The following is a 26,798-nucleotide window of genomic DNA, read 5'->3' as shown; positions in this document are numbered from 1 at the left end:
GTGTTTGTTGGGTGTTTTAGACAACTTGTTATTCCTACTGACTCCAGATGTGGAACAAAAAATTTGTAGCAGTGTCTGGCCAAAATGCAATGAAAACCATCCCAACTCCTCACACAGGAAACAAGAGTTCTTTCCAAGGGTATATAGATAGTATTTGTAGAAAATAAAACTACAGACAAATAAGAGGAAACAATAAGTATTACATACACTCTATAGCTACTGCACATACAATCATATGTAGATAAATCTGAGCACATTGCGAACAATGAAAAGCGATGGGGCATATAACTAAGCTCAGGCGTAACCTTTGCCTTTGCGTATTACTGTATGATTATAATTGAGGTTTAAAAAGCTAAGTTTAATAATAATAATAATATAATCATGAATTTAATAAGTATCTATCTATCTAATAATTTTAATTTTAAGTTTATTTATATAGCACAAAATTGGAGATTACAAAGTGCTTTAAAAGTTAGCAATTTAAAAATCTTTGTGAAAGAAATGTGTGTTTTTAGAACGATTACCTAATAACCAAACCATGTGAGCATCTGGATCACAGTTAAAAAGAGAGCTGAAGCTGCTCTTATCAATATTTTATATTACCAATGGATCAAATAACTGTGTGTAATGCGAGAGGGGTAACTCACCGTGATGAACCAACAAGAAATACTCGCCCGACTCTGCAGCTCCTCTGACCTCCACAAAGCATTTTTTTTTGGTATTTTTTAATGTTTGTTTTCGTTTTTAAGCCGCGACTTCACTGTCCTGGTTAAAGCCTCACTGCTCTCATCAACCTCATTTTCCAGTGGAAGAGGACAAAGCAGAACACGGCAATGATTTTAATGTGCCGTTTCCAGCGTATTTACTATTACATATCTGTGGAGATTCTCGGTCACCCAGGTCACGGTTATCCAAGACAAGTTGAATCGAGGGCACTTGGACTTGGTTGTAGATACTTCACCTCTCATCCAAGAGGCCTCTTGGATGAGAGGTGAAACATCAAGTCCAACTGTCCTCAATTCAACTTTTCGTGAATACGATTACATCATTTTTTTGTGATACAGCTTCTTGTGACACAAACTTACAATTTATGCTTCTTTGCACCTTTGCCTACTCATGGTCGCAAGTTCTCAGATGTGTTTTTTTTTTTTTTTTTTTTTAATATGTGAAGAATTTCATCATCGTCAACTTTTAGTACTTTTCTATTCTGAATAATATTGTAGATTCTTGTTTGCACGGATGAGTGCATGAATGATGATTGTAGATTTTTTGCTACTGAAGCATGATGATGTTGTGATGATGAAATCTGATCTCTTCCAGGGGAGCCAAATGACAAGCTTTTTGGGCCTGCCTGCACATCTCTTGTGACTGTAGGAATCTTACTTAGTGTTTTCATTTGGCATTAACAGATGTTTACTTAGTAGTAGTGAGTTTAGCATCAAACTTTGTTCCTTTACTCACTCAGAGCTGCCTCCAGCAGTGGAAAGCAACATCAGTGTTAACTCTGGTTTTGCCTCTATTTCAAACACTTCTTTTCTTTGCTGTCAAACGTGCTACTTCTTCTTCATCCTCTCAGGGTGGTGTGGGGGGACTGGATGATGCTGACACTCTTGCATGTAACTGTTTTTAACTGTTCAGCTGTTGTTTGTTTGTTTTGTCATGAATTATTCTGTGTGTATTCATTGTTTTAAAGGGACTCTCAACATCATTGAAAATGAGGGCATGTCCTCAATGACTCTTCATGATTTAATTAAAGGTTGAATGAATGAATATAGCACCTTGAATAAGCATGGCTGCATTTGAAAATACTTAATATTCCAGTTAAATGTCCATTTCTACAATGGTTATAAAAGGGCATCTCTCTCACCTATTCCTCTCGTCCTGTATATGCAGTGATGTTTTACAGTCTCTCATCTGCAAACTCAGTTTGTTTATAGTTCTTTGGATGTACTCAGTCAAAATCTTTTGAAACAGCTTAGGAATTTTCTAATGGAGTTTACACTCTCTTCTGCTGCTGAAGTTTTGGCATTAACGAGAGACAACAGAAAGGCGGCGGCTTCAGACAAAGCTCTGCATCTGGTTTCTTTTTAGTTCAAGTGTCACATGCGATATGAGCCAATCAACTGCATCCAAGAAGAGGTGTGTTTCATGCTATAGAGCCAGAACCTGTACAATAAAACTCATTTGGGTCTAAGAAACTGAGCTCTCTGTGGGATCACAAACTCAACGTCTCTTTCATTGCAGAAGTTGATTCGTAACAAGTTTCAGTCTCAGCCTCCTGCCGTTGGAGATGGAGTTGTTCATGTTTTTAAAAAATGGACGGACAGTGAGGTTGAACAATCCAAAGATGTTGCAACTGATAGTTGTTTCCCTTTGGAACAACCAATAACCTGTATCATGTATGTTATGACATTTCATTTTGATTCCCACACATGTGGAAAGTGGTTTAAAGTAATACAAATGACTGTATATGTCATTTACAGGCTAAACCATGTTAACACACTGGTATTGTTCTTACATACTTATCTCCTATTATTTTTCATTTCAATCTGAACCTCCCATGGCCCTCATTGTTATGTAATGCCTCATGGGAAACATTACAAAGTAAAAGAAAGACTCTTGGAGGTCGCCCAAAAAGCATTTATCAAAATGAATTTTTTAAAAAATGCAATAATTCAGTGAGTCTTGGAGAATGCACCACAAAGCTTTACAATTGTTCCAGGTAAGCTTTCTATGTAAACGATCAAATAAATTACTGAAATGATCCCTGACAACAGATTTTCTCCTCTTGCACCTTGTTCAGAAAACTTGAGAGTGAAACACATAAATTTCTCCAAGACTACAGTGAACGCACCATCCAAAGAGGCCTCATTAACAAGGGACAAACCTCTCCACCATCACTTCAACACACAAAGAAAAAGACTGACCCCTACTTTCTGTAGCTTAATGATCGCTCTACAGTTTTAGGCCACATTACATTTCCGGTCATGTACAGTCAAAGTATGTCATGTCCACAGATCAGCGGTGTGCCGCTATGTGTGATTAAATGCTCGAAATTACCGACTGCTGAACACCGTAGTGAAGCTCCCCTCAAAACAACAAGTTCTAATGGCAGGAAATCAACAGTCTCCATGGAAACAGTTGAATTTTACAGTTGTAAAATCTCTTTCACTGCTGCAAATGCCTTCACTTTTTTTCCCCTAACTAAAGAAACCTTTTAAGAGACTCTGTCCAACACCCTTAATTAAGTCCCTCAGCTAAGGAGAAATTAAAACTTAAAGTGTCATATACGAGTAGAAAACTTAAGGTGTTCTGGGCAACTGGCCCTTGCTCCTTTGACTCCGTGCATGTAAACAGGGACTCAGTCCACAGGGTTTCTGGGAAGCAAAGCCACGTCACTCAAGTTGCATCTGGCCACCATTTGGACTGGCCTGCATGCTGGTGCAGTTATCTAGCGCAGCTTTAATGCAAAAAAGACAAAACACGTCTCTTAATTAATGGCACTTCTCTTGAGCTGTGGCAGCCAAAACAAGTGACTGCAAAAGACAAAAGTTTCTCCAAGCAGGCGCCTTTGAGATGATAAAAGTCTGGGATGTGGCTCACAGGCATTTCAGCACTGGCTATCATGGGAACCAAACATATGACCTTTCAATTATGGACCAATCTCTCTGCTGCTGCTGCTGCTGTGGCCCCTGATCAGAGCCGACAGAGCTCTCTCGTATCTCTCGTATCTTGTATCGAGATAAGCTTGTAGACGTAATGGAGTGATAAGACAGCTGATGAATGGAGCAGGATTCATCTGGCTCTTTCATGCTCTATCATTTTTGGTTTCATCTGTCTCTGTTCCTGTTTCTGTTTATCACTCTCCCACCTTCCACTTGCCCAAAACTAAGATTTAGGATCAGATGCGCTGAGACAGAAAATACTTTATTATACTTATCGTGTCATGAATGCAGATGTGTGCAGCCAGAGATGAGGCTGAAATATGGATGTGTTTGAAAGCACGGGGAATCACTAGGAGCCATGAGGTTGGGAGGAGGCCAAGGAGGCGAAGTAAGAGGTGGAAAAAAAAACAAAAAAGTCAGAGTCAAGTGAGAATTCAAACAAAAAGCAAATGCGGATAACACAGAGTCGAATCTGTGTTCACATCGGAAATCTGGCAGCCGTTGCGACCGTGTTTTTGCGCGCGCTCGCATCATATGAATGTGTGTGTGTGTGTGTGTGTGTGTGTGTGTGTGTGTGTGTGTGTGTGTGTGTGTGTGTGTGTGCGCGCATGTAGCAAAGGGGGGCCTCCCGTGAAGTTATGCTGGAGCCACTTAGCTTTTGGATGGTCGGCATTTAGTTTAAGAGAGGCCGGCTGAAAAGCTCAGTTTGATTGCTTTTCTAAAACAACCTCATCTAAAAGCCTCAAATAACCAAATACCTCTGTGACGACAACCAACCCGTTCCAAGCTCTTAACTACATCTCTGTGCCTGGGAATACACACACAGCCACAACCATTTAATGGCATCAGCCATGTGGTTACGGCATGAGTGGGTGGCTGAGGGGGGGGGGGGTCTTGAAATGAAATTAGGATTAGTGAAAGCGGTTGATTCCTCCAGGATCCTGCTGGTCTGAAGCCAGGCAGCTCTTAAACCTGTTCCTGGGCCTGTCACCTCTTTTTCTAACTCTATCTCCCTTCATTTTTCTGTCCATGCAATTTTCTTCTTTCTTTCTCTCTCTCTCTGTCTCCATTGGACTCTCTTTGTCTTCACCCTCCTCTAATAAGAGAGTTGACATTTACAAGGAGGCCACAGCACAGTTCGCAAAAGGTAACAGCCGTAAAGTCTGACACCTCCACAGGCTTTCTCATTCTCACACTCACACACACACACACACACACACACACACACACACACACACACACACACACACATGCGTGAACTGGCTATGAGGCTACTGTGGCGTCACGCCAGGGTTTTTCCAAATCAACCAGGAGGAGGAGGAGGAGGAACTGCAGCAGAGTAAGCTCTAAAGACACTGGAATTTATTACAGCACTGTGTCACAAACCAAGTGATATGAAATAACAACAGCTAAAGCTAATTTCCATAACTCACACATCAAAATTTCCACATTACGGTTCCACCAACTTCGTGCCAATCACAGAGACGTGATGTTTGAAAGAAATATTGTCCATGCCTCTAACTCTAGCTCTGGAAGTTAGAGGAGTTGTTTTGGAGCTGGGTGGTTAGCACTTTTCTTTTCTTTTCTTTTCTTTTTTTTTTTTTTTTTTTTTTTACACCTAGAGAAATGTGGGTGACTCTCCCTGCTTCATTACATAATCTACCAATGATGAGTTTTTGGCCTCAAGTTCCACGTTTATACCCTCAAAGTCACTGTCTTCCAAACAGCATTTAGCTTCAGCATGAGGTCATCGTTCAAAACAAACAAACTAACTCATAGATCACTTCAAGAAACTGTCCAATATGTCAGATACACTTGACGGGTCTCGCTTATTGGGTGACAGCCAACTGCAAACTGATAATTGAGCAGTTTTGAACTGGTCCTGTTTGCTGTAGGATTATGTTCGCTGCCCTTTCTTTTTTAACTGCTTACCATTATTATAGAGGCTGTATGATAATAATAATAATAATACAAAATATAGCCGCTAGCGGCAATTATCGGGGTCCAAGCAGCTTACAAGCATATAAATATCATATGTATTAGTTGTTGTTTAATGTTTTGCTGAATCAGGACTGAAGCAGGATTTAGGCCATCTGGGGCTTTGAACCCCTGACCTTGGTCTCCCCAGAGATGGTGACTTACTGGTTCCGCCACTGGGTAACCATGTGCTCCACCTGCCTTCACACAAGTTGAGGCAATGACATCACATGTGCAAAACTGGAGTATTTCTGTCTTTATGACTTTAAAACACTTAAAGCTGACGAAATGTTGGTGTGAAAGTCCTGAAAAAAACTGTAAAAATTGCAATTATCAATATCACTGAGGACTTACCGTTCGTCCAATCCAAACACGGTCTGAAACACTTGGTATCTACCATCTGGAGAATGTCTGTTTCAATTTTGGTAGCATTTGAATGAAAACTTGTGGAGATATAGAAGTTAATTGATTTAACATATTTTTTAAAATATAAAGTGATGGACTTCTGAATTGACCACGGTTACAGTGAAGCAAACATTCATCATCATTCAGAGTATGTGCTGAAAAAACATCAGCTCTGTAGAACGTACGAGTCATTTATTGTGATTATTTGAAGTTTGGAATTCTTGTAATAAGTCACGCCCACTTTAATCAAGTAATGACCCGAGATCAAATGAGCCGAATTTTGTACAAATACATGCTGCCAAATCTGAGATACAAACTTTTTGCATATGTAGCACCCCCTAGAGTCAGAATATCCCCAGACTCTATAACAATGCTAGGAGCTAAGGTCCGCAGGCGTACACCGAGTTTGGTTACAATAGCATTAGCCTATTTTGATTTATGAGCGTTTGTGTAAAATTGATCTAAACTACTAAAAGTTTATAATTTCAAAACAGACTAACAAACTGAAATTATTTTAATAACTTTTCATCAGCATTGTCAGTAGATGACTTAGACCAAACGTCATGAGAATTAGATGAACGGCCTCGGACTAGTTCATTTTGGGTTTATGTTTGATTTTTTCAAAATGGCTGAAAAGATAAGTATTTTTAAAGAAGAAGACCATTTGAGCAAAGATGCAGAAGATTTCAGAGATCAAAATGGCAAAAGAATTTTGCCTGTAGCCCAAGCCGTTTTCAAGGAAATTGCACAAACCTATACTTCCTATACTTGCATTATTACAGCACCACCAGTACCATCTTTCAGACAATTAGTTTCATTTTCATGTTTTTTCTCCAGCAGTTTTTGCTGCACTAACAACTTTAGCGGAGAAAATTAAGAAAGACTAAGAATAATAACAAGAATAAAAACAAATTGGCTTCCAGCAGCTTGGACCCCTAATAATACATAGAAAATAAATCAAATCATCCTGAGTGTCCATGAAAATCCATGTTTAGGGCAAATGGCAGGAAACACACCAGGTGAAAAACAATACTGTTCTTTTACAGTTGCATAACGACATTGTGAATGTTCAGAGGACACCTGTATAAAACAGTACAATGCTGAGTTTTTATTTTTGTCTTTTGAGATAATCACTGTGTCAGATTATTCTAATTCTAATAATTTGGCTGAGAGACATGGTAAACTACATCATGAACACTGACCAATCATTGTCATGGCCAATGCTCATTTCCCCAGACGCCCCATGTACGTATGTTGGGTGGGGCCATTACTGTGCTGATATTGTGCAGTCTGGATGTTTTCTCACAGTGTGGGTATGGAGTAAGATTAGCACAAGGCAAATCATGACTTTACTGACACAGAGTGCTTGGCCTGAAATGTGAGTCCATCTTGGTGGAGACGCCACAGGGCGACGATTCAATGCCTGATGACTGAGGCAACAATGGAGTCAAGACGAGGACGACCTGTTACAGTAGCATGCATCTTACACGACTCACAGCCAAAAATGCATCAAATCGGTGCTACTATGCAAAATCCAATCATTAAAGCACTAAACTGGATTTGTTCCACACTTTCAATACTTTTCTGACAGTTAACAGGTGCTGATTTGCTCTATAGGCAACAAATTAGATGCTGACCCCTCAACTAGAAAATAAGTTGTGATGCCAACTCATTAATCATGCTAAAAAGGTGCTGTAGCTTCATGGTCAACCTTGTGTAAGACCGTTTTGTATAGTGGAATCCTGGCTATCCCACAGCCACGGATGAGGCGCAGTATGGGAACCATGCAGCACAAAAGGAGCCAGCGTGTTAAGAAACCACCGTCACGCTTTATCTCTCCTCCGTCTTTTATGTCGCTGTGTAAAAGGTCAAGCTTGTCACGCTTCCAAAAATGCTGTGACAAACGTAACATTCACATGTGGGAATTAAGTTTAAATCTGTCACACAAATACTGAGCTTTACAACAGCAGGAGGAAGAAGACAGGTCAATTGTGCACTGCACTTGGAAAACTGATTTCACGATTCAGGTTAGAAATCTCCAAGGACAGAGTGACGTTTCTTTAAGCAGATACAGAGATCTGTGCTACTTTTTGCACTGAAACATTAAATTACAAACTTCTCAGCAGTAAAATGTCTAATTCTGTCAAGTATAGAAAGTCTATACAATCACCAGCAGGACTTTACATTATGCTTCATATGATTGTTTATTCATTGCGTGCATGTGTGTGGGAGACAGTGTGTGTGTGTGTTCTCAATGCTAAACCAGAACAGACAGTTTAAGAGGGGAGTAAGGTTGCAGACCACATCCCAGAGTGTTACCTAAGACTAACTAAGTGGGATTTTTATGGTGCAAGTGTGTATACGTGCATGTGTGTGTCCTTCATTACAATTCAACCTTAAGGAATGGCTGATGTCATCTGCATAACAGAGCTCTGAGAACAAAAGACTTACAATATGCCCCTCTCTCTCTTTCTCTCTCTCTACAGTACAGTGCTCTGCCTGCTGCATTTCTTTCTTCTTATCTTTCCTCCCTTCTCTCATTCACTCCCTTCCTTTCCGTCTCTCTCCGACAAACTGGTAATAATCTTTAACAGCTGAGAAATGATCTGATAGCGGCACCACAACATCACAGCCATAGTCAAACTAACCAACCGCCTGTGTGGGATATAAACATCCAACACTTTTATCTAACAACCCATCTCAGACAATATGGTGTGAGCTGATCAACATCATGTGACACATTTTTCCCCACTCAATGTTAAAACAAACACTCAGGCTAGAGTAATAAAATCATATTTACTATCAAAACACTCTGCAAAAGCACAACATGTGTTGGAAGTGCCTCAGCTGAGAGTCATTTCACTGGACTTGCACAAGGGAAAAGTTTGGCAGGATCACCTCCATCATTACTGGGGATACAACCAATGATGTCTGCATAGACACGTCCTGTACAATATGGCAAGGTCATTTGATAGTCATTCTTTTTTGTTGTGTTTCAGGTATGTTAAAGGTTTGTCTCATTATATATCTCACACTTCACATCATTTCATTATATTTACTGGCCTCAGGGTTCTGTACTGCTATAGTTTTGTACAATTTACACACAGACATAGTGAATTCTAATTCATAATTTTTTTTAAATCTTCATTACTAGCAAGCATCTGACTGAAAGGAACTTGTGAAAGAAGTTCAAGATCATCACCAACAAATATGAATCCAAAATGTTCATAATATGCAATACTGACCGTGTTTTAAAATAATTAAAATATCAACTTTGGAAGCTGTTTTGAACACATAACACACGTTTTTTGGAAGTAGCAACTATGAACACATTGAACTCCTCCTATGATCCTAAAGTGACAAAATACAAAATAATACAAAAAAAGGTGCTTTATGCTAACCAAAGACATACATATTGAAGGCTAAATCATATGGATACAATAGGTACACATGCACTCTGGTACACGGAAGTGTACATGGTTCGAATTACGGGGGAGTATCCTTTTAAGGGGAGCTCGACTCCCCTTAAAAGGATACAAGCACTAACAAAATTGTTAACTTTTGTGTTACAAATTATATTTTATTTTTCTATACATTAAGGTTCCTGAAATAAAAAATAATAATATAAATAAGTCAATGTTGTGCGTTTATTCACTCATTACATTCCATTTTCCGATCATCTGTAACATAACAATTCTGTGTCTACTCCTGCTGCGGCCATCCATGTGTGGCAGCGCTGCACTCAAATCACTAGATTTACGTAGCCACCTGAACTCCTCATCACTGAGTCAGCACGTATTAACTGCCTGCAGTAGTAACATTCGCAGTAACCCTGTTATTGACCACGATGCCGCGCACTTATATGTATGCGTGTGTATGTGACATGTGAAGTAGAGGTGCACACCGGAAAATAGGGCTCCCCCGAAAGCCACAGTGTAATTCGAACCCTGGAAGTATATACCTATTGTAACCAAAAACATGATTAGAGCCATTTATTTTCTTCCTACCTGCCAGGCAGAGTCCAAAGATGGTGAGAAGAACCAGGATGTAGAGGGAAACAATGGCATACTTGATGGCTGAGAGCGAGTTCAGGTGACCGCAGCACTGATCCTGCTTCCTGCGACGCTTTCCAGAACCTGAGGAAAGTAGAAAAAAACATTAGGACCCAAAAAAAAAAGGGAAAGAAAGTCCTAATAGAGGTGCAAATATTATGAATATGACAAGTTATATTATGAATAATACAGAAATAGAGAATATGAATAACCACTTGGTTATTAGTGTTTAAAACTGTGTTTAGTATTGGCTGGAGTGGCTGGAGTATTATGTGTGAGATGAGTATCAAAGCAATCAAGGTTAAATTTTCCAGGTCTAAAAAAAATCTGAGGACTATCCATAGAAACAAGGACTGGTGGTTGTAGCTACACAAATAATATAAAGACGTTTATCATAAAGCCTAAAACGTATTAATATGATGACATCCAGTACTGTATAAATACAAGGGTAAGATCATACACCAAGCACCGAAGACTGTAAAACACGCAATCAGGTAATTTACTTCTTAGCTTAGGGAACACTTGACGACATACGTAAGTAGTAACATTTAAAGCGTTTCTTGGATTTCCTATTTTAAAAAGGTCGTACTGGCATTAAATTTATAATATAAATTTGATCAGAAATTACTGTAGCTATGTGGCAAATCTAGAAGTCTTAACTTATTGTTAGTAAGGGAATGGTTAAGACATTATTGCTTTAAGGTCAAAGATATACATTATGACACATACATACATGTACAGATGCACAGATACATTAATAAAATTGAATTTACACAGGTGAACTCTGTTATATGAATTACACAAATGAAAATGCTCACTATGGAAATATTACTATAATTCATGTCACCATGTAACACTCCTCTCAGGGTCACACAGATGTTTGAGAATTAGTCTTGATAAAAGTGACACAATACTGTTATGATGGAAGTGGTTTTTCCTTGTGTGTGTGTGTGTGTGTGTGTGTGTGTGTGTGTGTGTGTGTGTGTGTGTGTGTGTGTGTGTGTGTGTGTGTGATGGCAGGAGGCAGGGATTAGTCTGTTGATATTGAGGGAACATTCCCTTCAGGTCAAGAAGATGAGGAGATTTTGGGAGTTGCCCTGGAGTCACAACCTTCATCAGTCATTGGAAAAGGAATGATATATAAAAAAAGTGTTGTTTGAAAATGTGAAGTTAAGTAGTTTTATTTTCCAAAAATATTACTCCAAAGCTGTACCCGATCATTAGGGGTCAGCAAGAGCCACACCAAAGACAATATAAAGTGTAATCTATAAATATACATATGCATATGCAATCACAGCAATTTTGGAACAAGTAATCTTTGATTTCAGAATGACTTTGAAAAAGGCAGGCCTCTCATTTTTAGCTAGCGAGCATATAGCTTAGCCTACAGGTTCCAGGCAAAAAGTCAGTATGCTCACAAGTGATCACCCCTGTAGAAAACATTTGAATAGAATAGCAGTATTGTTGCTCTGAAGTAGCCTAAAAGGAAAGATGTGCATAAAATCAACCTGATAAATCTTAAAAGACAAAATCTTACTCGGACAAGCAACATAAAAGCGAGAGTTATGCTGAGTTGTTTGCATTTTAAACAATATATTCACTTTTTAAAAAGGTATAAGGGTTTGAGGATAAATATTAGCTAATGAGTTTAGCAAAATTATCCAGGGCAACACACCAAAATTCACTAAAGGGAAGGACAAAGCTCAGACACCAGTTCTCAGTGGGGCTTTGTAACCGCACACCCTACAAAAGAATGTACTTAGCTGTAGATATGCTAACTCTTGGCCATAGATGAAAGGGCTAAGGGCTAGGTTAGCTAGGTGAGCATGCCTGGCTAACTTAGCAGGTGAACAGGCTTTTTTCTCATATTTTTGGATTTGAATAAGTAAAAAAAAGACATTACCTTCAAAACTCTTTGGTTAGTGAGTACTTGTCACTAGTTCGCAACTCCTCGGAATGTTCACAAGATTCCAAAGCTTGACAAACATTCCGTTCTTAGTTACGGTTGTTAAGCTACAGTATGACTGGATTGAGGGAGGGGTTTAGTGAAATACACAGAATGTCATTTCATAAAAAGAAAAGAAAATCTGTCAGGATACTGTGCCAGTGGTGTCAAAACATTTTAAGAATCAGCTTTCACACAAGACCAACAGTTAGCATTGAGATGAACTGGAAAGAAAGAAGAAAAGCAGGATCTACATTGAATATCTTACCGAGTTAAGGAAACTGGCCCAGGACAGGATGTGAAATGTGAACAGACAGGTATCTCCGGGGAATCACTGTGGCCATGTTACATGAACATTATGATAAATATTAAACCCACTAGGATGTTATGTGGTTATAATGAGATTCTATCTTCCTGTGAACAAGAATGAAGTTGGCTTGAGTCTGACTTTTAAATATAAACACTGACTTTGCAGTGCGGCCTCCCAACAGCATGGTTTCATTTGAGGCATGACAATCTGTCAGTGGACATTGGCGGATTGTTGCTGATGCACATGCAGCCACACACACACACACACACACACACACACACACACACACACACACACACACACACACACACACACACACACACACACACTTCCCCTCTATGATGAAGAACACCCACTCCACCAGTGTAAGACAAACACAGCTGGCTCAGATGTGTGTGTGTCACATGGTTGGAATGTATAGGAGCAGAAATGGCACTCCAAGCTAGTCTGCCTTTTAAATTCATCTCATGCTGTACTTCAAAACAAACAAACATACTCATGAAAAACAGACAAAAACATTTTAGGAAATTTGCATATTCACTGTGGTTTCAAGAGTTGGATGACAAGATTGATACCACTGGCCTGTTTTTTTGTTATGAAGCTGGAGCGGGGACAAGATTATCTTAGTTTATCTTAACAACAGTGTCACTGTGACAAGAAGTCAAAGCATCTGGCTGTTTGCTATGAAACAGTTACAGCATATAACTTCTCCTAAACCTGCAAATTGTCATTTTAACATTTCTGATAATGAAACTGAATAAAATATGTCAATTTGTGAGTTTTTGCATCGTTGAATGTCGTGTTTTTGAACTAGAGCCAAACAATCTGTTTCCCCTGCTCCCGGTCTTTATGCTAAGCTAAAGTATTTCCCAAATTGCTGACAGGTTCCTGTAACTATAACGATTATTTTCATTATCAATTAATCTGTCAATTATTATTTCTAATAAATCCACTCTCTTTTACTCCACAAAACTGTCCCAAAAAAATAGTGAAAAATGTCCATCAAAAGTTCAAAGAATTCACAACAATGCCCAAATTGTGACTTATGCTCTGTCTGACCAGCAGTACTAAACTCAAAAATACTGCATCTGAACTGAATAAAATTATAAAAACTATAAAGAACTATAACACTTAATCATGTAAATATGAAAAAAGCTTTTGTTAAAGTAATTAGAAGCCTAAAAAAAACCAAAAAAAAAACAGAGACATTCAGTTATAATATAAAACAAAGAAATGCAGAAAATCCTCACATTTGAGAGGCTGGAATTACAAGAATGTTTGGCATCTTTGGCATCGATGACTTGAACTGACTTTACCCTTAAATTTGTTTCTATCATTTTTGAGTCGATTTGCTAATCAATTAATCAACTTATTATTTCACCAATAAAAACTTTCTTGCATGGTAGTCGAGGGTTCAGTAACACTGTCATTTAAGATTATGCTTTGTACAGTTGTTTCTGCGATCTACAGCGCAGCACGAATGCAACCCAGTGAGAATAAGAAGACAAAACCTTTTCCATCTGACATTAGAGACAGAAGAGTCAATATTCATTCAAGTTACTGTAAACACATTTGGGAATTACATTATTGCACTGATGTATGTTCTCTGAGTCATGTCTGTCTGGTGAGGGTATTGTCAACATACTGCACTGTTTGGGCAAAGAGACAGTGGATGTAATAAACAGATTAGTTGTGGATTAGCAAAAAGGTTTATTTTATTAGTAAACTTGGAGATGCAACAAACGCCTTTTTTTTTTTTTTACCCATTTTGACACATTTTGTTTTTTTTCAGCGGGGCCAATGTGAGTCAGTTCCTGGCACAGTCTATGTATTTGGCCATTTGCTGGTGAAATTAGTGAGTTTACAAGGGCAGAGCACTGTTCCCTTAACTTCAACTTTCCAAATCAAATACACATGGTGCTTGGCAAGTGCGCCGTATTCCATAAAAGTCAGGCACTGTCTCTGTAACTGGCAGGTGATGGTGACATGACGTGTGCGAGCACAAACACAACAACAAAAACTACTTTGAAGGCGTTAATCTATGCGTGTACATCTAAACACTAACATATCATTGTCAAATTGATGGTAATGTGCTGTTATAATTGCTTTACACAAGTCAGAGCTCACGACCCATGAATCCAGATTTTTTTCCTCCAGGATGAAAGTCATTCTTTACCCATCATTCACAATGTGTTCAACACATAATGTAGACTGTCTCCTGCAGTTGTGTGAATCATTGTTGGATTTCACTCTAAATAAAACCCTGCCATGGGCTCATAGAAACCTCCTGACTGATTTGTTTTGCTTATTTCTACAGATTTCTACCCAAACCAAATAAAGCGCTCCATGGTTGGGAATATCTTCTTCAATTGAACAAGGTGTGAAAATGTTCTAGGATTAGTGAAGCTGGACGAGGACAGTCTTTCTGATGTGTGAGGCCATTGTCCACTTTCCATTAAAATGTCAACAAATTCTCCAGTTAATGTTCACTAAGTCTTTCCCACAAAACTCGCAAAGCCCTGGGTCGAAACCTGAGAACACCACAGGGTCAACTGCGTATTCGTTCAGCTGCACCTGTACACACACACACACACACACACACACACACACACACACACACACGCACGCACACACGCACGCACACACGCACGCACACACACACACACACACAGATGTTGCTCCTGGACATTCCTTGCTTTCACAGATGACCATAACGAGAAGAGAGCAAATGCCAAATGGTGACAGCATTGCCTCTGTGTGTGTGTTTGTGTGTGTGTGCATGTTTATGTGTGTGTATATGTGTGTGTTAGCATACTTGACAGAGTCTGTCTTGGTTATTAGTGTGTGTGGGCGTTTGTGTACACCAATAAATAGTTTTGTAGAAAGTCCCTTTCCGAAAATGTAAGTCTCGACAGACTTCTGTGCTCAAAGGTAAATACAACACATTTATATGGGTCATTATTTTTGTTTCATTTCTCACAGAGGAATGTTGAAATAGAAAATAAAAAAAAAAGGTCAAAAACTGGTCAAAATTCGAAGGAAAATCCAACAGTTAAAAAGTCTGAGTGAAATTTCTAAACATTTACTTGTTTGTTTTGCAACTCTCTTGAGCGTGTTGCACAAGCATTCCTATTTTCACCTCTGTTTTCTCTACTGTTTTTATCATTGGACAATATTGGAAGCTGTCCTCGCAATATATAAGAGGCTACGGAGGTGAGCTTCTTATTGCAGCAGAAAACATAACATACATAACATATTGTTGGAGGACAAGGACTCAAAATGAAAACCTGTTTCTCTGTAAAATAAATAAATAGGTCTGTAGTAGGGATGGAAAAAAAAAGCTTGGGAAACTGATAACAACAAGCCTTAAAGTTCATCTCAGTCTTTTCCACTCCCCAAGTCTCAACTCTGCCTCTTACCTTCATCGCACAGGTTGAGTTTGGACAGGTTGCGTCCGTCGTAGGCTTCTTCATACATGGAGCCGTTGTCCCTCTCTTCATACGTGCTCAGATACATGGCCTTGTTCTCCATTTCCTCCTGACTGAACAGAAAAGATTCAGTATGATCCAGTGTAATTGTCATTCATTACAAAAGACACAGCTATCTCTCCTCAACGAAACCCACATCTTCTATATCTTACTCTGAATATTACACGGGTATTGTGAATGAAATAGATAAAGTACAAATAGTGCAATTGTGGAACGAAGGTACGGCAGTCTCAAAATACAAGGAGGATTGTGAGAGTTCGAAGTAGTGAAACTCGAGCATTTGGCAATTCTGGTAAGAGAAACAACATGTCTGACTAAATAACAAAATCTAGAAAAAAAGAGCACATTGTTGTTTGTATAGATGGTATATTAATAGGCATTCATGGGAAAGCAAAGCAGGATGGGAGTCAGGGTCTGTGTGTGTTCTTTTATACTTTCTATCTGGGTGCAAACCAATTTGAGATCTGAAGAACAAGGACGGTTTTGGAAGGAGAAGACATTTTAGCCAGTTCTCAAAAGGCTCTTTAAGTTATTTTTTTTAGGTCAAGGGGATAATTAAATAATTTTTGGGTGAGAGTTTGGCTTAGTAACAAGGTTGTGGTTGTTAAGATTATATCTGAGGGTGCTCACTGGTACAGAAGATCAAATGTATGTGTGTTTTTCCATTGCTGCCCTCTAGTGCTGTGAATCAGGTAGACCAGCTGCAGAGAGCTTTGTCTCTGTTGCGAACTGCCACACACACACACACACACACACACACACACAAAGATGTAGGTCCAAGCTAAACAAACAGAAGGAAATCCTTCTGGTGCGAGGATTGTGGCTGTCTCTAGACCAGTGTTATGTGATTTGTTTCCTCCGCCAACACATTTGGACAGGGTTTGTGATTTTGCCCCATTCCATCTGTCCGTTTGCCTTTTAGGAAGATATTTTAACAAGCTGTGAATGAATGTGCATGAAGCATTGTGTAAAGGTCAGTCATGAGGCAAGAAAGACGTGATTCACCTTTCATACCAACTGGCCATGAGGACTGTGTGGAAGTTTCTTTGGCTTCTCTGGTAATGCAATAAGGCCAGTCCAACAATGCTGGTGCACTAAAGAGCACCTTTCCCATGGTAGTGTTTGAATGGCAGCCCAAATGGATATGGTAACTGAACAAACAGAGCTAACAGACACAGTTTTGAAACACTCTATTAACAGCGCATATCTAAACAGTTTTCTGCCACTTATCCAGGTTTTAGTGGCAGCGGGCAGAAATAGCCGTAGCCTCGAACTCCAGCTCTTTTTAGGGTATCCCCAGATTTTATGCCAGGCCAGATTGGATACAAAATCCCTCTGTTGTGTTCACCCTGGGGTCTCCTCCCAGTTGAATGTGGCTGGAATACCTTCACAGGGAGGCTTCCAGGAGGCATCCTGATCAAATGCCCAAACCAACTTAACTGGGTCCATTCATCACAAAAGGAACAATGGTTCTACTCCAAACTTCTTTTAGATGTCCAGGCTTTTCATCCAAGTGAGCCCAGGCATGCTGCCTTCACATATGAGAAGGATGATCGAGATGGGAAAGACTCTCATGTTTATGACATTAGATCATTACATCAAACGAAGACGTGGCATGATTGCAGAATTGGTCAGATAAGGGTTAAAAATACGGTTCAAAGACAATTTAACACTATATTCATTAAATTTGGATTTAATTACCTTGAATCCTGGACCTTTGTGGACACAAGGTATCCAGGTTTCCCAGTCATAATTATGACTTGAATGTGCATGCTAATTACAAGTTGGACACTGGTGATTTCACTAAAGGCTCATTCATGCTCCCTTTACGTACGGAAATAGATCTGTGCTCTTCAAACAATGTAACCGTCAGTGCATATCCGTATATGACACTGAGCTTAAATAAGTCTAGGATGGAACATTTATCTGATAATAAAAGACATATGAACTGGAATTTCTCATTAACCATTTCAGGTACAGCATTGAAACTGTGTGAATTGCAGTGTAACCTTACAATTGTGAATTACAAAAAAAAAAAAAAAAAAAAGAAACAAATTTAAAGAATTAATGTTTTTAATATATATCGATATATTCATATCATATAAATGACATCGGTACCGGTATCGGCAAAATCCAGTGTCCAGTAACAGTTTGCTAACATCTGACTCATAAAAAACACTTGCTCCAGAACTGTAACTGAATCTTAAGCAGCTGTGATATATGCATCTCAACTATTTAACAACACAACATGAAGAATGAAGCGTGCTTTGACAGATATAGTTATGGCAGGAGTCCAACAAGTCCTCCTTTCAAAACCAGGGGCCAAATGGGAACATAAATCTAATGAAAAGATTTCCTGGGAGAGCAAAGTGTCTCAGAAGCCACTTATCATCATGAGGAGTGAATTCCACTTTTAAAAACACAGGGGGGGGGGGACAATGTCATCCAGCAGGTGCAGCCATTGCTGAGTCTGGCACACAGCTTCTGGTATAGGTCAATTTTTATCATTTGAAGCAGGTTGAATTTCACTTTTTATCCGTGAAGAATTTAAGTGGTAATGAATCGCAATCAGTTTCTCCCTTAATGAACAAGCTTCACAGCTTTTTCACATCACCTCGTAGCCACACACCGCACTATTTACTCCGAGTCGAGCGCGTTTGCTCTTCAAAGTTTGCACAGGGTTTCCCACGCTACACATGATGCAAACCAAATATGAATAAAGCGAAAGGGAACACAGAACAAATAGATAAGACTCATGACAGAGATGTCCGCGTAAGATGTGGACATCTCTGAGGGATAAAATTAAATCTGCTGTAGTCAGGAGTCTGTGGGTGTTAAACTCCCACAAGCCCCGGTGGCGGATCTGTGAGTGTTTGACAAAGTCGTTAAAAAGTGCTCAGTCTGGACTTTGTCATTACAGAGGGGCTAGAGGGGTTAGGTTGACATTTAGACTGAAGCTAGGCAGGAACCATTAGGGCTGCTAGGAGATCCACTAAACCCTCCATGTGTACGCGTTCGTGTGCGTCTGTGTCTACAGCATGTGTGGGTGCCTTCATGAGCTGAGTTATCTTCTAATTACACTTGAGTGTGGTGGGATATAACGCTCTTATCACACACTCAGTTGGTCCCTGTTACTCAGTGCCATGAGAGGACGGTGGGAAAGGAAAAGCAGCCACTTTACGAAGCAAAGAGTCACCTCCGTCTGCTCTCGCTATCTCTACATCAGAAGAGATAAAATAATAGAAACACCACATGAAATTTAAGAAAGAAAGAAATTCAGTTCAACAACATCTTGAAAGGTAAAGGTAATATGTATCTGATTTAAAGGGCTATTTCACTCAAACTACTGCCTTCATAGCACTGTATATCCAAACCCAAGTATCCACATGTCTAACCTTGTAGAAGCATTGAACCAGCAGCCGTGAAAAAAAATTGTACACTGTCTACATGAGTATTTCTGTCTTTTTCATTCATCCGCATTTCCACCTGATTAAAAGTACCAAAGAAGGCTCTAATGTCAAACAGCTCAATATCAGCTGTTACTCGTTGCGCTGGATTCCCTTTGGCCTTCTCTTTAATCTGATTTAAATGTTACTGAACCTTTTTGGGAAGTGGATTTCTACTTTCTTCATCCCTCCAATGACTGGGGGCTGTCGTTCTTGGAGCTCCATCCAATAACTCCAAACAGTTCAAGAGCCAGTGTGACAACAAGCCAAGAAGAATCAAAGCTCCACTAAAGACAAAGTGTTGTCATACACGAATTTCCCCTAGGGGATAAATAAAGTATCTATCTATCTATCTATCTATCTATCTATCTATCTATCTATCTACTGTATCTATCTATCTACTGTATCTATCTATCTACGTCTCATTAATTAACTATTTGACACTCAGGGTGTTCAGGTGTCAGGTACTTATTTTGGATCTCATGGACCTCCTAAGTTGAAATCCAGGTCTGAACAAAATGAAAACATGACAATGATTAGGGACATTATTTATGATTTTATATTAAAAAATGGGAGAATTGACCATGCCGAATGTGCAGTCCCACTTGTGAAGAGTGTTAGGATCTTTGCGCTCACTGTTTTGGTTTAACAGCCCACAACTTTACTGTTCTGGTTCACTCTCACCGCTTGCATCATTCCCATTTCTAGCAGCCGCAGGCAACTCTTTTCAACAAAGAAGCTCTTATAAATTCAACGTAAGAGCCCCGGCACTGAATAGCTATTTGATGCTAGCTAGCTAGTTTTAGCTACTGAAACCTGATATTTCCTGCTATGAGATTTTGTGAAAACCAAAACAAAGTTAAAAAGGAAGTAAGTGAATATTGGACTTACATCTATCCAGTGATGACTAACATGACTCCAGATGAATGATAATGTTGTTTCTTATCTGCTGGGTGTGCAAAGAGGCAACTGTTGGCCAACATGTTCACCATATCAACTTGAAGTAATAATATGTCAGAGTTGTGATTACACTTTGCTCCGCTGCCCCCAAGTGGCCAAAAAAAAAAAATCAATTAATAGCTTTAATATGTGTGCTCACTTCCTGCAGTAGCAGCAAGTTTTAAACCAATGATAAGGAAGGTAGCTCTTACCTTTGGCTGATCAGAATGTAATTTATGTTTTAGTAATCATTGACACAGCTTCATATTGGTACTTGGGCTAAAAAAAAAAAGAAGCTGATACGGGGACTGTGAATTACATGTCTTGTTTGCATCAACATTTTCTGATTGTTGTGAGTGGGAGCAAAAGCCATAGTTTTTTATCAGAGTGAATCCACATCGATCGATTTGATAACTGCACTTTGTAAACGGTGAGAGTTTTGCTGGTGAAAGCTGAGGAGAGACTCTGCAGCAGCTCCACACAGCTTCTTTGGGTTCAGTTAACTCCATAGAAAAATGCACAGAGCCAGAGAGTTGTCAGTGTGGTGAACTTAGAGAAAGAGAAAGAGAGAGAGAGAGAGAGAGAGAGAGAGAGAGAGAGAGAGAGAGACTGGAGATTCACTCAGCAAGAAAGGAAACAATTATCTAGTCATGCGTCGTCGCGTCCTAAAATTTGCCCCCAACTGAGCATCCGATTATCTGCCAGGTCAGAGGGAAGCAGTGCGTGTGGTCTCTGCTGCCTGGACAGCTATTGAAAATGAGATCTGAACGATAATACTGAACAGAGCAGGCATCAAGGACATAATGCTGGTGGTGTAATGTGTATAAATCTGCCTCAAAAGTTTGTAAAGAAGTCACAAGTTAATGTCTGACACATGTAGACTCACTGACTTGGTGTATTTAGCCTGTTCATAACAATTAAAACCCATTAACAATAAAAAAAAAAAAACTAAGGGTCTTTTTATATTATTTGCCAATAAAAGCTCACAAGCTGATTCAACAACCTCTAAAACTTCAAAGCAGGGGGGTTAGTTAAAGCACTTGAAAGCACCATCCATTCTGTCTATACATAGCAAACATACCATGTCATCGCTCAGTCATCCATGTGCAACATTAACCCATTTTTCTTGGTTAATTAAAGGCAGAGATACTTCACCCATGACCGCCGAAACACAAAGCAGCAATTTTCTGCGGATGAGTTCCATTAAATGTGCATTGTCTGACCTTTCATACTATAACACTCTGCTCCAATAAATTACATGCAGTAAATCAGATGTTGAACTCTTGTCATTTAACCTAATCGTAATAAAATATTTCACAGATGTCAAACCCGGTTGTCAGCAGAAAAGGTCAGAATGAGGCCCACAGTGAACCCAGCAGTAAATCCTGTGGTGACTTTACAGTACTGCAGTGTTTTTCAGATGCTGGACAAATGTCATTAACCTGTTAACACTCAACATATTAGGGTGTTAATCACCAAACTATGCTTCCATCAAGTCTATGCACCTAATGATGCATTATTTGTGCAGATATACAGGTGTAAATTTAGTTTTCTGAACTTATGTTGCAGGTGACACAGTCTTAATTCAGGTGCAGTCAAGAAAAAACAAGTTTGAACACTTTGTCATATTAGGTTGCACGACATAAAACACCAAAAAGTTCTTCTCTCACCTTGTCAGCTGTCAAATGGATTTTTTTTTTTTTTTTTTTTTTAAATCACTGCTCCACGTTTCTCATAATTTCCCACAAAAAAGTTGCTTCTTGATGCTGAAACTCCAGGTTTCTGTCCCTTCAGTCCGTCAGCTGTCACAGTGTCATTTACCACTGCAGTGAATTGATCGGGTCAGGCAAAGTAAAAACACTGCACCGTGCACGGCCTGTCTGAACGCCGCAGATACAGGGACAGAGACAGTCAGCAGCTCTTCAGTGGTGAAACGAACTCCGACATTTGGCGTAATATACCCACAACATCGTCACGTGACCATCACAAAATTCCAGGTGGAGTTTGCTCTGCTTGTCGACCAGCTGGCAAGGAAGCTAATAGATGAGGAGAGGAGGGTTTGCTCCTCCTGCTGTACGCATGCGCCCTCTGTTGGATGAACTGGACCTAACACATTAATATCGGCTTGTGTTGTTTTACAGACACCTCAAACTGTAACAATAGTCATTTGAGTGTGTACATTTTGATTTATAAATCAAATAGTTTCAACTTAGACAAGGCAATTACCAGTTGGGCAAAGTGGCGGTAACTGCGTGGGAATTACTTTTACTCAGCAATATGGCTAAATAAAAGAAAAATGTGGTTATAATACTTTCAATATTTCAGTTGATATTTTGCTAACTGCAGTATGCCAGAAGAAAAAGCTCAGGAATAGCATTATCACAATATAATTTGGGGATACATAATCAGTGGCATCACAACTAATTTCTATCTAAAAGTGAATTAATCCAGCTGTGAGTCTACAATAGCTGCAGACTTGTTAAACCATTATTATATAAATACCCATGGTCCTCATAGTAAAAGTTCTCATGGTTGATTGAAAGTGCTCATGGTTGAACTCGAGAGCGTTGTTTTCTCGAGATAATGGGATAATTATTCCGTATTATCAAAAATATCTAGGCTTCCGTACTCTTACCTGGGGCCCTGAAAATATAACTAATATAAGTTATCAAGAACAACTTTAAATATAGACATAGCTCAGCAAACTACATGTATTCGTTTGCCCTATGATGATATGATCACAATTACCAACCATGTTTTCATGGGATATAATTCAACAAGATATATAAGCTATATATATATGTAGAATTGAACCTTTGTTAATTTGAAAGTTCCACGTAGATGCCAATATTTCTAACAGGAATTGAATGCATCACGCGCACTTGTAGCCTACAGCGGGAGTGGACTCTGAGATGGGTGGAGCTGGGAAAACGAAAGAATGTACCTATTGTAACACTTCATGGACTGGACAGGTACAGACAAGGGCCGCCGTTAATGTTTTAACAATACCAACCGGACCGGGCTTGAGGTAGATACAACTTTTGATTGAACACCTGCACAAAGTTTGTGAAGATGACATTGTGTTTTAAAACCTGCAGACGATTTTGAATGTTAGATGTTGAAAGATTTTTTTACTGTACACCGCTGGGGTACTGTAAACCACGGGGCGGGCCCGTCTTCAGATGTTCCGAAGTGGCACGCCAAATTCCATTCAAAATTCTGATATTTTAACTAGGGGTAATTTATAAGCGCGGGTACACACATGTTGTAGCCCAGTAAAGACATTTGAGAGTAATTGCTTCAATTCGGCAATGGCATGTCTACAAGAACATACCTTAACCAGTCAACATTTACAGCCATTTTATCAGCTCCTTCTGAGTTTTTACATACAGCTGTTACAGCATTAAACAGCGTGATGTGAGGTAATTATGAATGTATGAGATGTTATGGAAAATCCCAACATGTTCTCACACACGTTTGGTGAGTTCATGTTTTGCTATTTGCTGAAAAGAAAAACAAAGTCAAGCTGTAATTGTTCAAATTATGAACAGAAATTGGCCTAAACCTCCTACCCTAGGAGAGAGGGTGCATCAAGGCCAGATTGCATCATGTCATATGGAGGAAAGCTGATTAGGGACCAAGCCTTGGCTCTTAACAAAGTTGGGCCTCTTGAATAACTGCTCACATAAAAGCTAGTATTTTAAAATCTTGCTCAAGAGTTGCTGTACTTCTGCAAGAGACCACAAGGTGGTAGGATTACATCTTTGTATCTGTAGTCCTATGAAGAAGAGAAAGAAGATTTAAACAAGCTACAAGACATGGGCTGTCTGAGGTTTTACTTGGATGTTTGTTTGTATGAAGATGCTAATATTGATCTTTTTTCTTGTGGGATGTAAATTGAAAATCACAATATTAAGGCTGGAAATATTGAACAACAAATTTGGCACACACTAAAAATATACCTGTGTTTCCAAATAAGTCTGATATGCTTGTTCATACTTGTATTCTACTGTTCTTTGATCAGACATTTTCTGATTTAAATCATCATTTTGCCAATATTAGACAGCAACATCTTTATGAAAAGGGGGTTTTTGTCAAGAAACATGTTTATATTTCTCAAATAAAGTATCAAAAACATATTGCTTTGCTATCAGTATCAGAACTCAGGTTCTGTATTGACACTATAGACGAATTACACCCACCCCCACACCAGATATTAAGACTGAAGTGACACTCATGCCTGGAGAAAAACACCCACACCCACCTAACGTAGCAGTTTTAAGTTATAGGTGATAAAAGTGTTTTTAAAAAGCCTTTTATGAAGCTCCCATAGTGATATTAATGCACTGGCTTCTGTTTACAACATCAGACACTTTTTTTTTTTTTTGACCGCCCCATGGTGTCATACTTGAATTATAGTTTCATTTGTTGTCTATGAAATCAAGCTGGTGAGAAAACAAACAGAACTGCCCACAAGTTCGCTTCCACTTTGCCACCCTGAAGCTCCATAAAACAGTCAAAGGAGGAGGAGATGGTGGCAGGAGGCAGGAACAGATATGAAGAGAGGTGGAGTGTTGCAGCAGGTGAAGAAGACATCAGGCTCACATTTCAGTGAGATTATCATCACTTTAAAGCACAGTTCAGCTGCTAAAGGTGTTTAACTTAGATTTAAACACATCATTTTGGGATTAAGTGTTAAGAGTAAGTTAATAAGTTGCAGTTCAATAAAGCAAAGAGTGGCAGTGAGTGGTTACAAAGAGCCAATTTTCCACCCTGCTTGTTACTGCATATTACTTTTGTTTACAAGGCCTGATTCAGCTGTAACTGGGCCAGAGTGGATGTAAAAGGAAATGGTTCAGAGCAAAGAAGACAAGCTGTATACCAGTCGCTTTATTCCCCCTGTAGATATAGACCCACTGGGAGCCCAGTTTGGGAGCTGTATAGTTCAAGAAATGCTGCCCTCGTGCATAAAACCAACAGTAAGAAGCTCGCACCGACTCTGAAGGGACGTTTCCTCTGTCTCTTTGCCCCGGTGTTAAGGTCTTCACTCTTTGTATGTCAGTTACCCCGCTGGGACCTAGTTACTGCTCCGGCCAATCACGCCTCTCCCTTAATTAACACAGGAAATTACATTCTTATATTTATAACCCAATAAGTAGACTGGCCGCTGAAAAGGTCACATCAACAGTTTTCGCCCTATAGCGGTTCGGCCCATGAGGATACGGCTGGGAGGAAAGCCAAGTGAAGTGCAGGCATAGAAGCCATGCTCAGCTATTTGTCATCATGTTCAGGAGGTTGTCAAATTAATCACTGGAAAACAGGCTTATAGCGAGTAAGTAGGTGACACCACATGAGAAGGAAATTTAATCCAAAGCATTAAATATCAGGAGAATATGACATTTCCTCACGTTTGAGGCTCTACCACAGGCAACAGTGTCCTCGGCTAATGCGCTCACATTCGCTGCTGCAGCGAATGGCGGCTGAGCTCAAATTCTGCTCTGGTGAACTCTAATAATCATAGGCATATTTTGCATGTTTTTTTGTTTTTTTTTAATCAACAATTAGATGATGATAATAATGAGATTTTCTTCTTCCTATGCAGAACATTTGGTTATTCTTTTGGTTTTTTCCTGGGATAAAAATCTCCTGGTACACATGTAGTGCTGGTTTGATCTGAAATTTAGTCAATTAATGGATTGACAGAACAATTTTGATAAATGATTAATCGTTTTAGTCATTCATCAGGCAAAAAAAAAAAAAAAGCCAAATACTTGCTTGTTACATGTTAGTATGTTTTCATTTTCTCTGTTTTATATCATTGTAAACAGATTTTTGTTGGTTTGAAAAAACAAGCAATTTTAGGACGACTTGGGTCCTGTGAAATTATGATGGTGAGGATTGGAGTAAACTATTAACTGATTAACTGGAAAAATCATATATAGAATCATCAGTAATAAAAATGAGAATCAGTTGCAGTGCTGCGCATAGGAAGTGAAGTGTCCCAGCCTCCTGACAAACTCTCATGCTGACTTGTACTATCGAAATATTAAAGGAAAACTATGGATTATTAAGTTATGGTTTTATCTTCAGAACTTTGGTCATTATATCTATTAGTTATCATAATACTAAGTTAATGCCGACACAAGCCAACAGTTTAGCTGGATTATCTAAACATCTTTATTTGGAGTTTGGGCAAATAACCATTTTAAACTTGCTTTAATTCCAGACACAAACGGTCAGTACAGTAGGTCAAAGTTGGAGCAGGATATCAGTCTGCAAACTGTGATGGATGTTTACAACAGACAGTTTGGGTAATGATTTCAGTTTACCTTCGTCTTTATCTCCACATTAGTTTTTGCTAACATGATAGTCGTCTAAAACCTGTCTGACTGTCTAACCGCTCATGTTTCTTCCTGTTTTTGGTCATATCATTAACTGGTTGAGTTCAGTGGCATCATTCCTAACAGGAATAATGGCCCAAAAATAAGATGCAGGTTGCAATCAAACTGGTTTGTGTCTTTAAAAACAAGCTGAGCATGAAGACACAACCGAACGAAGTGGTTAAAAAGAG

At 39.2% G+C, this 26,798-nt stretch overlaps 2 protein-coding genes across 2 annotated transcripts in view; one reads left to right on the top strand and one right to left on the bottom strand.

The window, feature by feature from the left end:
- Positions 1 to 21,906, bottom strand: part of scara5 (scavenger receptor class A member 5) — a 100,549-nt gene extending 78,643 nt beyond the window's left edge. The window contains exons 1-3 of the mRNA XM_022737778.1: positions 21,898 to 21,906; positions 15,774 to 15,895; positions 10,055 to 10,183 (exon numbers count right to left, since the gene is read on the bottom strand). Of these exons, the coding sequence (XP_022593499.1) occupies positions 10,055 to 10,183; positions 15,774 to 15,885 (241 nt within the window). The 5' untranslated portion in view covers positions 15,886 to 15,895; positions 21,898 to 21,906. The remainder of the gene's footprint in view (positions 1 to 10,054; positions 10,184 to 15,773; positions 15,896 to 21,897) is intronic.
- A 1,252-nt stretch (positions 21,907 to 23,158) lies between these two features.
- LOC111240405 (sterile alpha motif domain-containing protein 12-like) overlaps positions 23,159 to 26,798 on the top strand; it is a 15,176-nt gene continuing 11,536 nt past the window's right edge. Inside the window, exon 1 of the mRNA XM_022770407.1 lies at positions 23,159 to 23,255. The gene's annotated coding sequence lies outside the window, so the exon portion shown is untranslated. The remainder of the gene's footprint in view (positions 23,256 to 26,798) is intronic.

The sequence above is a fragment of the Seriola dumerili genome, unplaced genomic scaffold (genome assembly GCF_002260705.1).
Source record: "Seriola dumerili isolate Sdu_G_001 unplaced genomic scaffold, Sdu_1.0 BDQW01000025.1, whole genome shotgun sequence".
Classification (NCBI taxonomy): Eukaryota; Metazoa; Chordata; class Actinopteri; order Carangiformes; family Carangidae; genus Seriola; species Seriola dumerili.
Note: the sequence above shows the minus strand (reverse complement) of the source record. Positions and strands in the feature narration are given on the sequence as shown.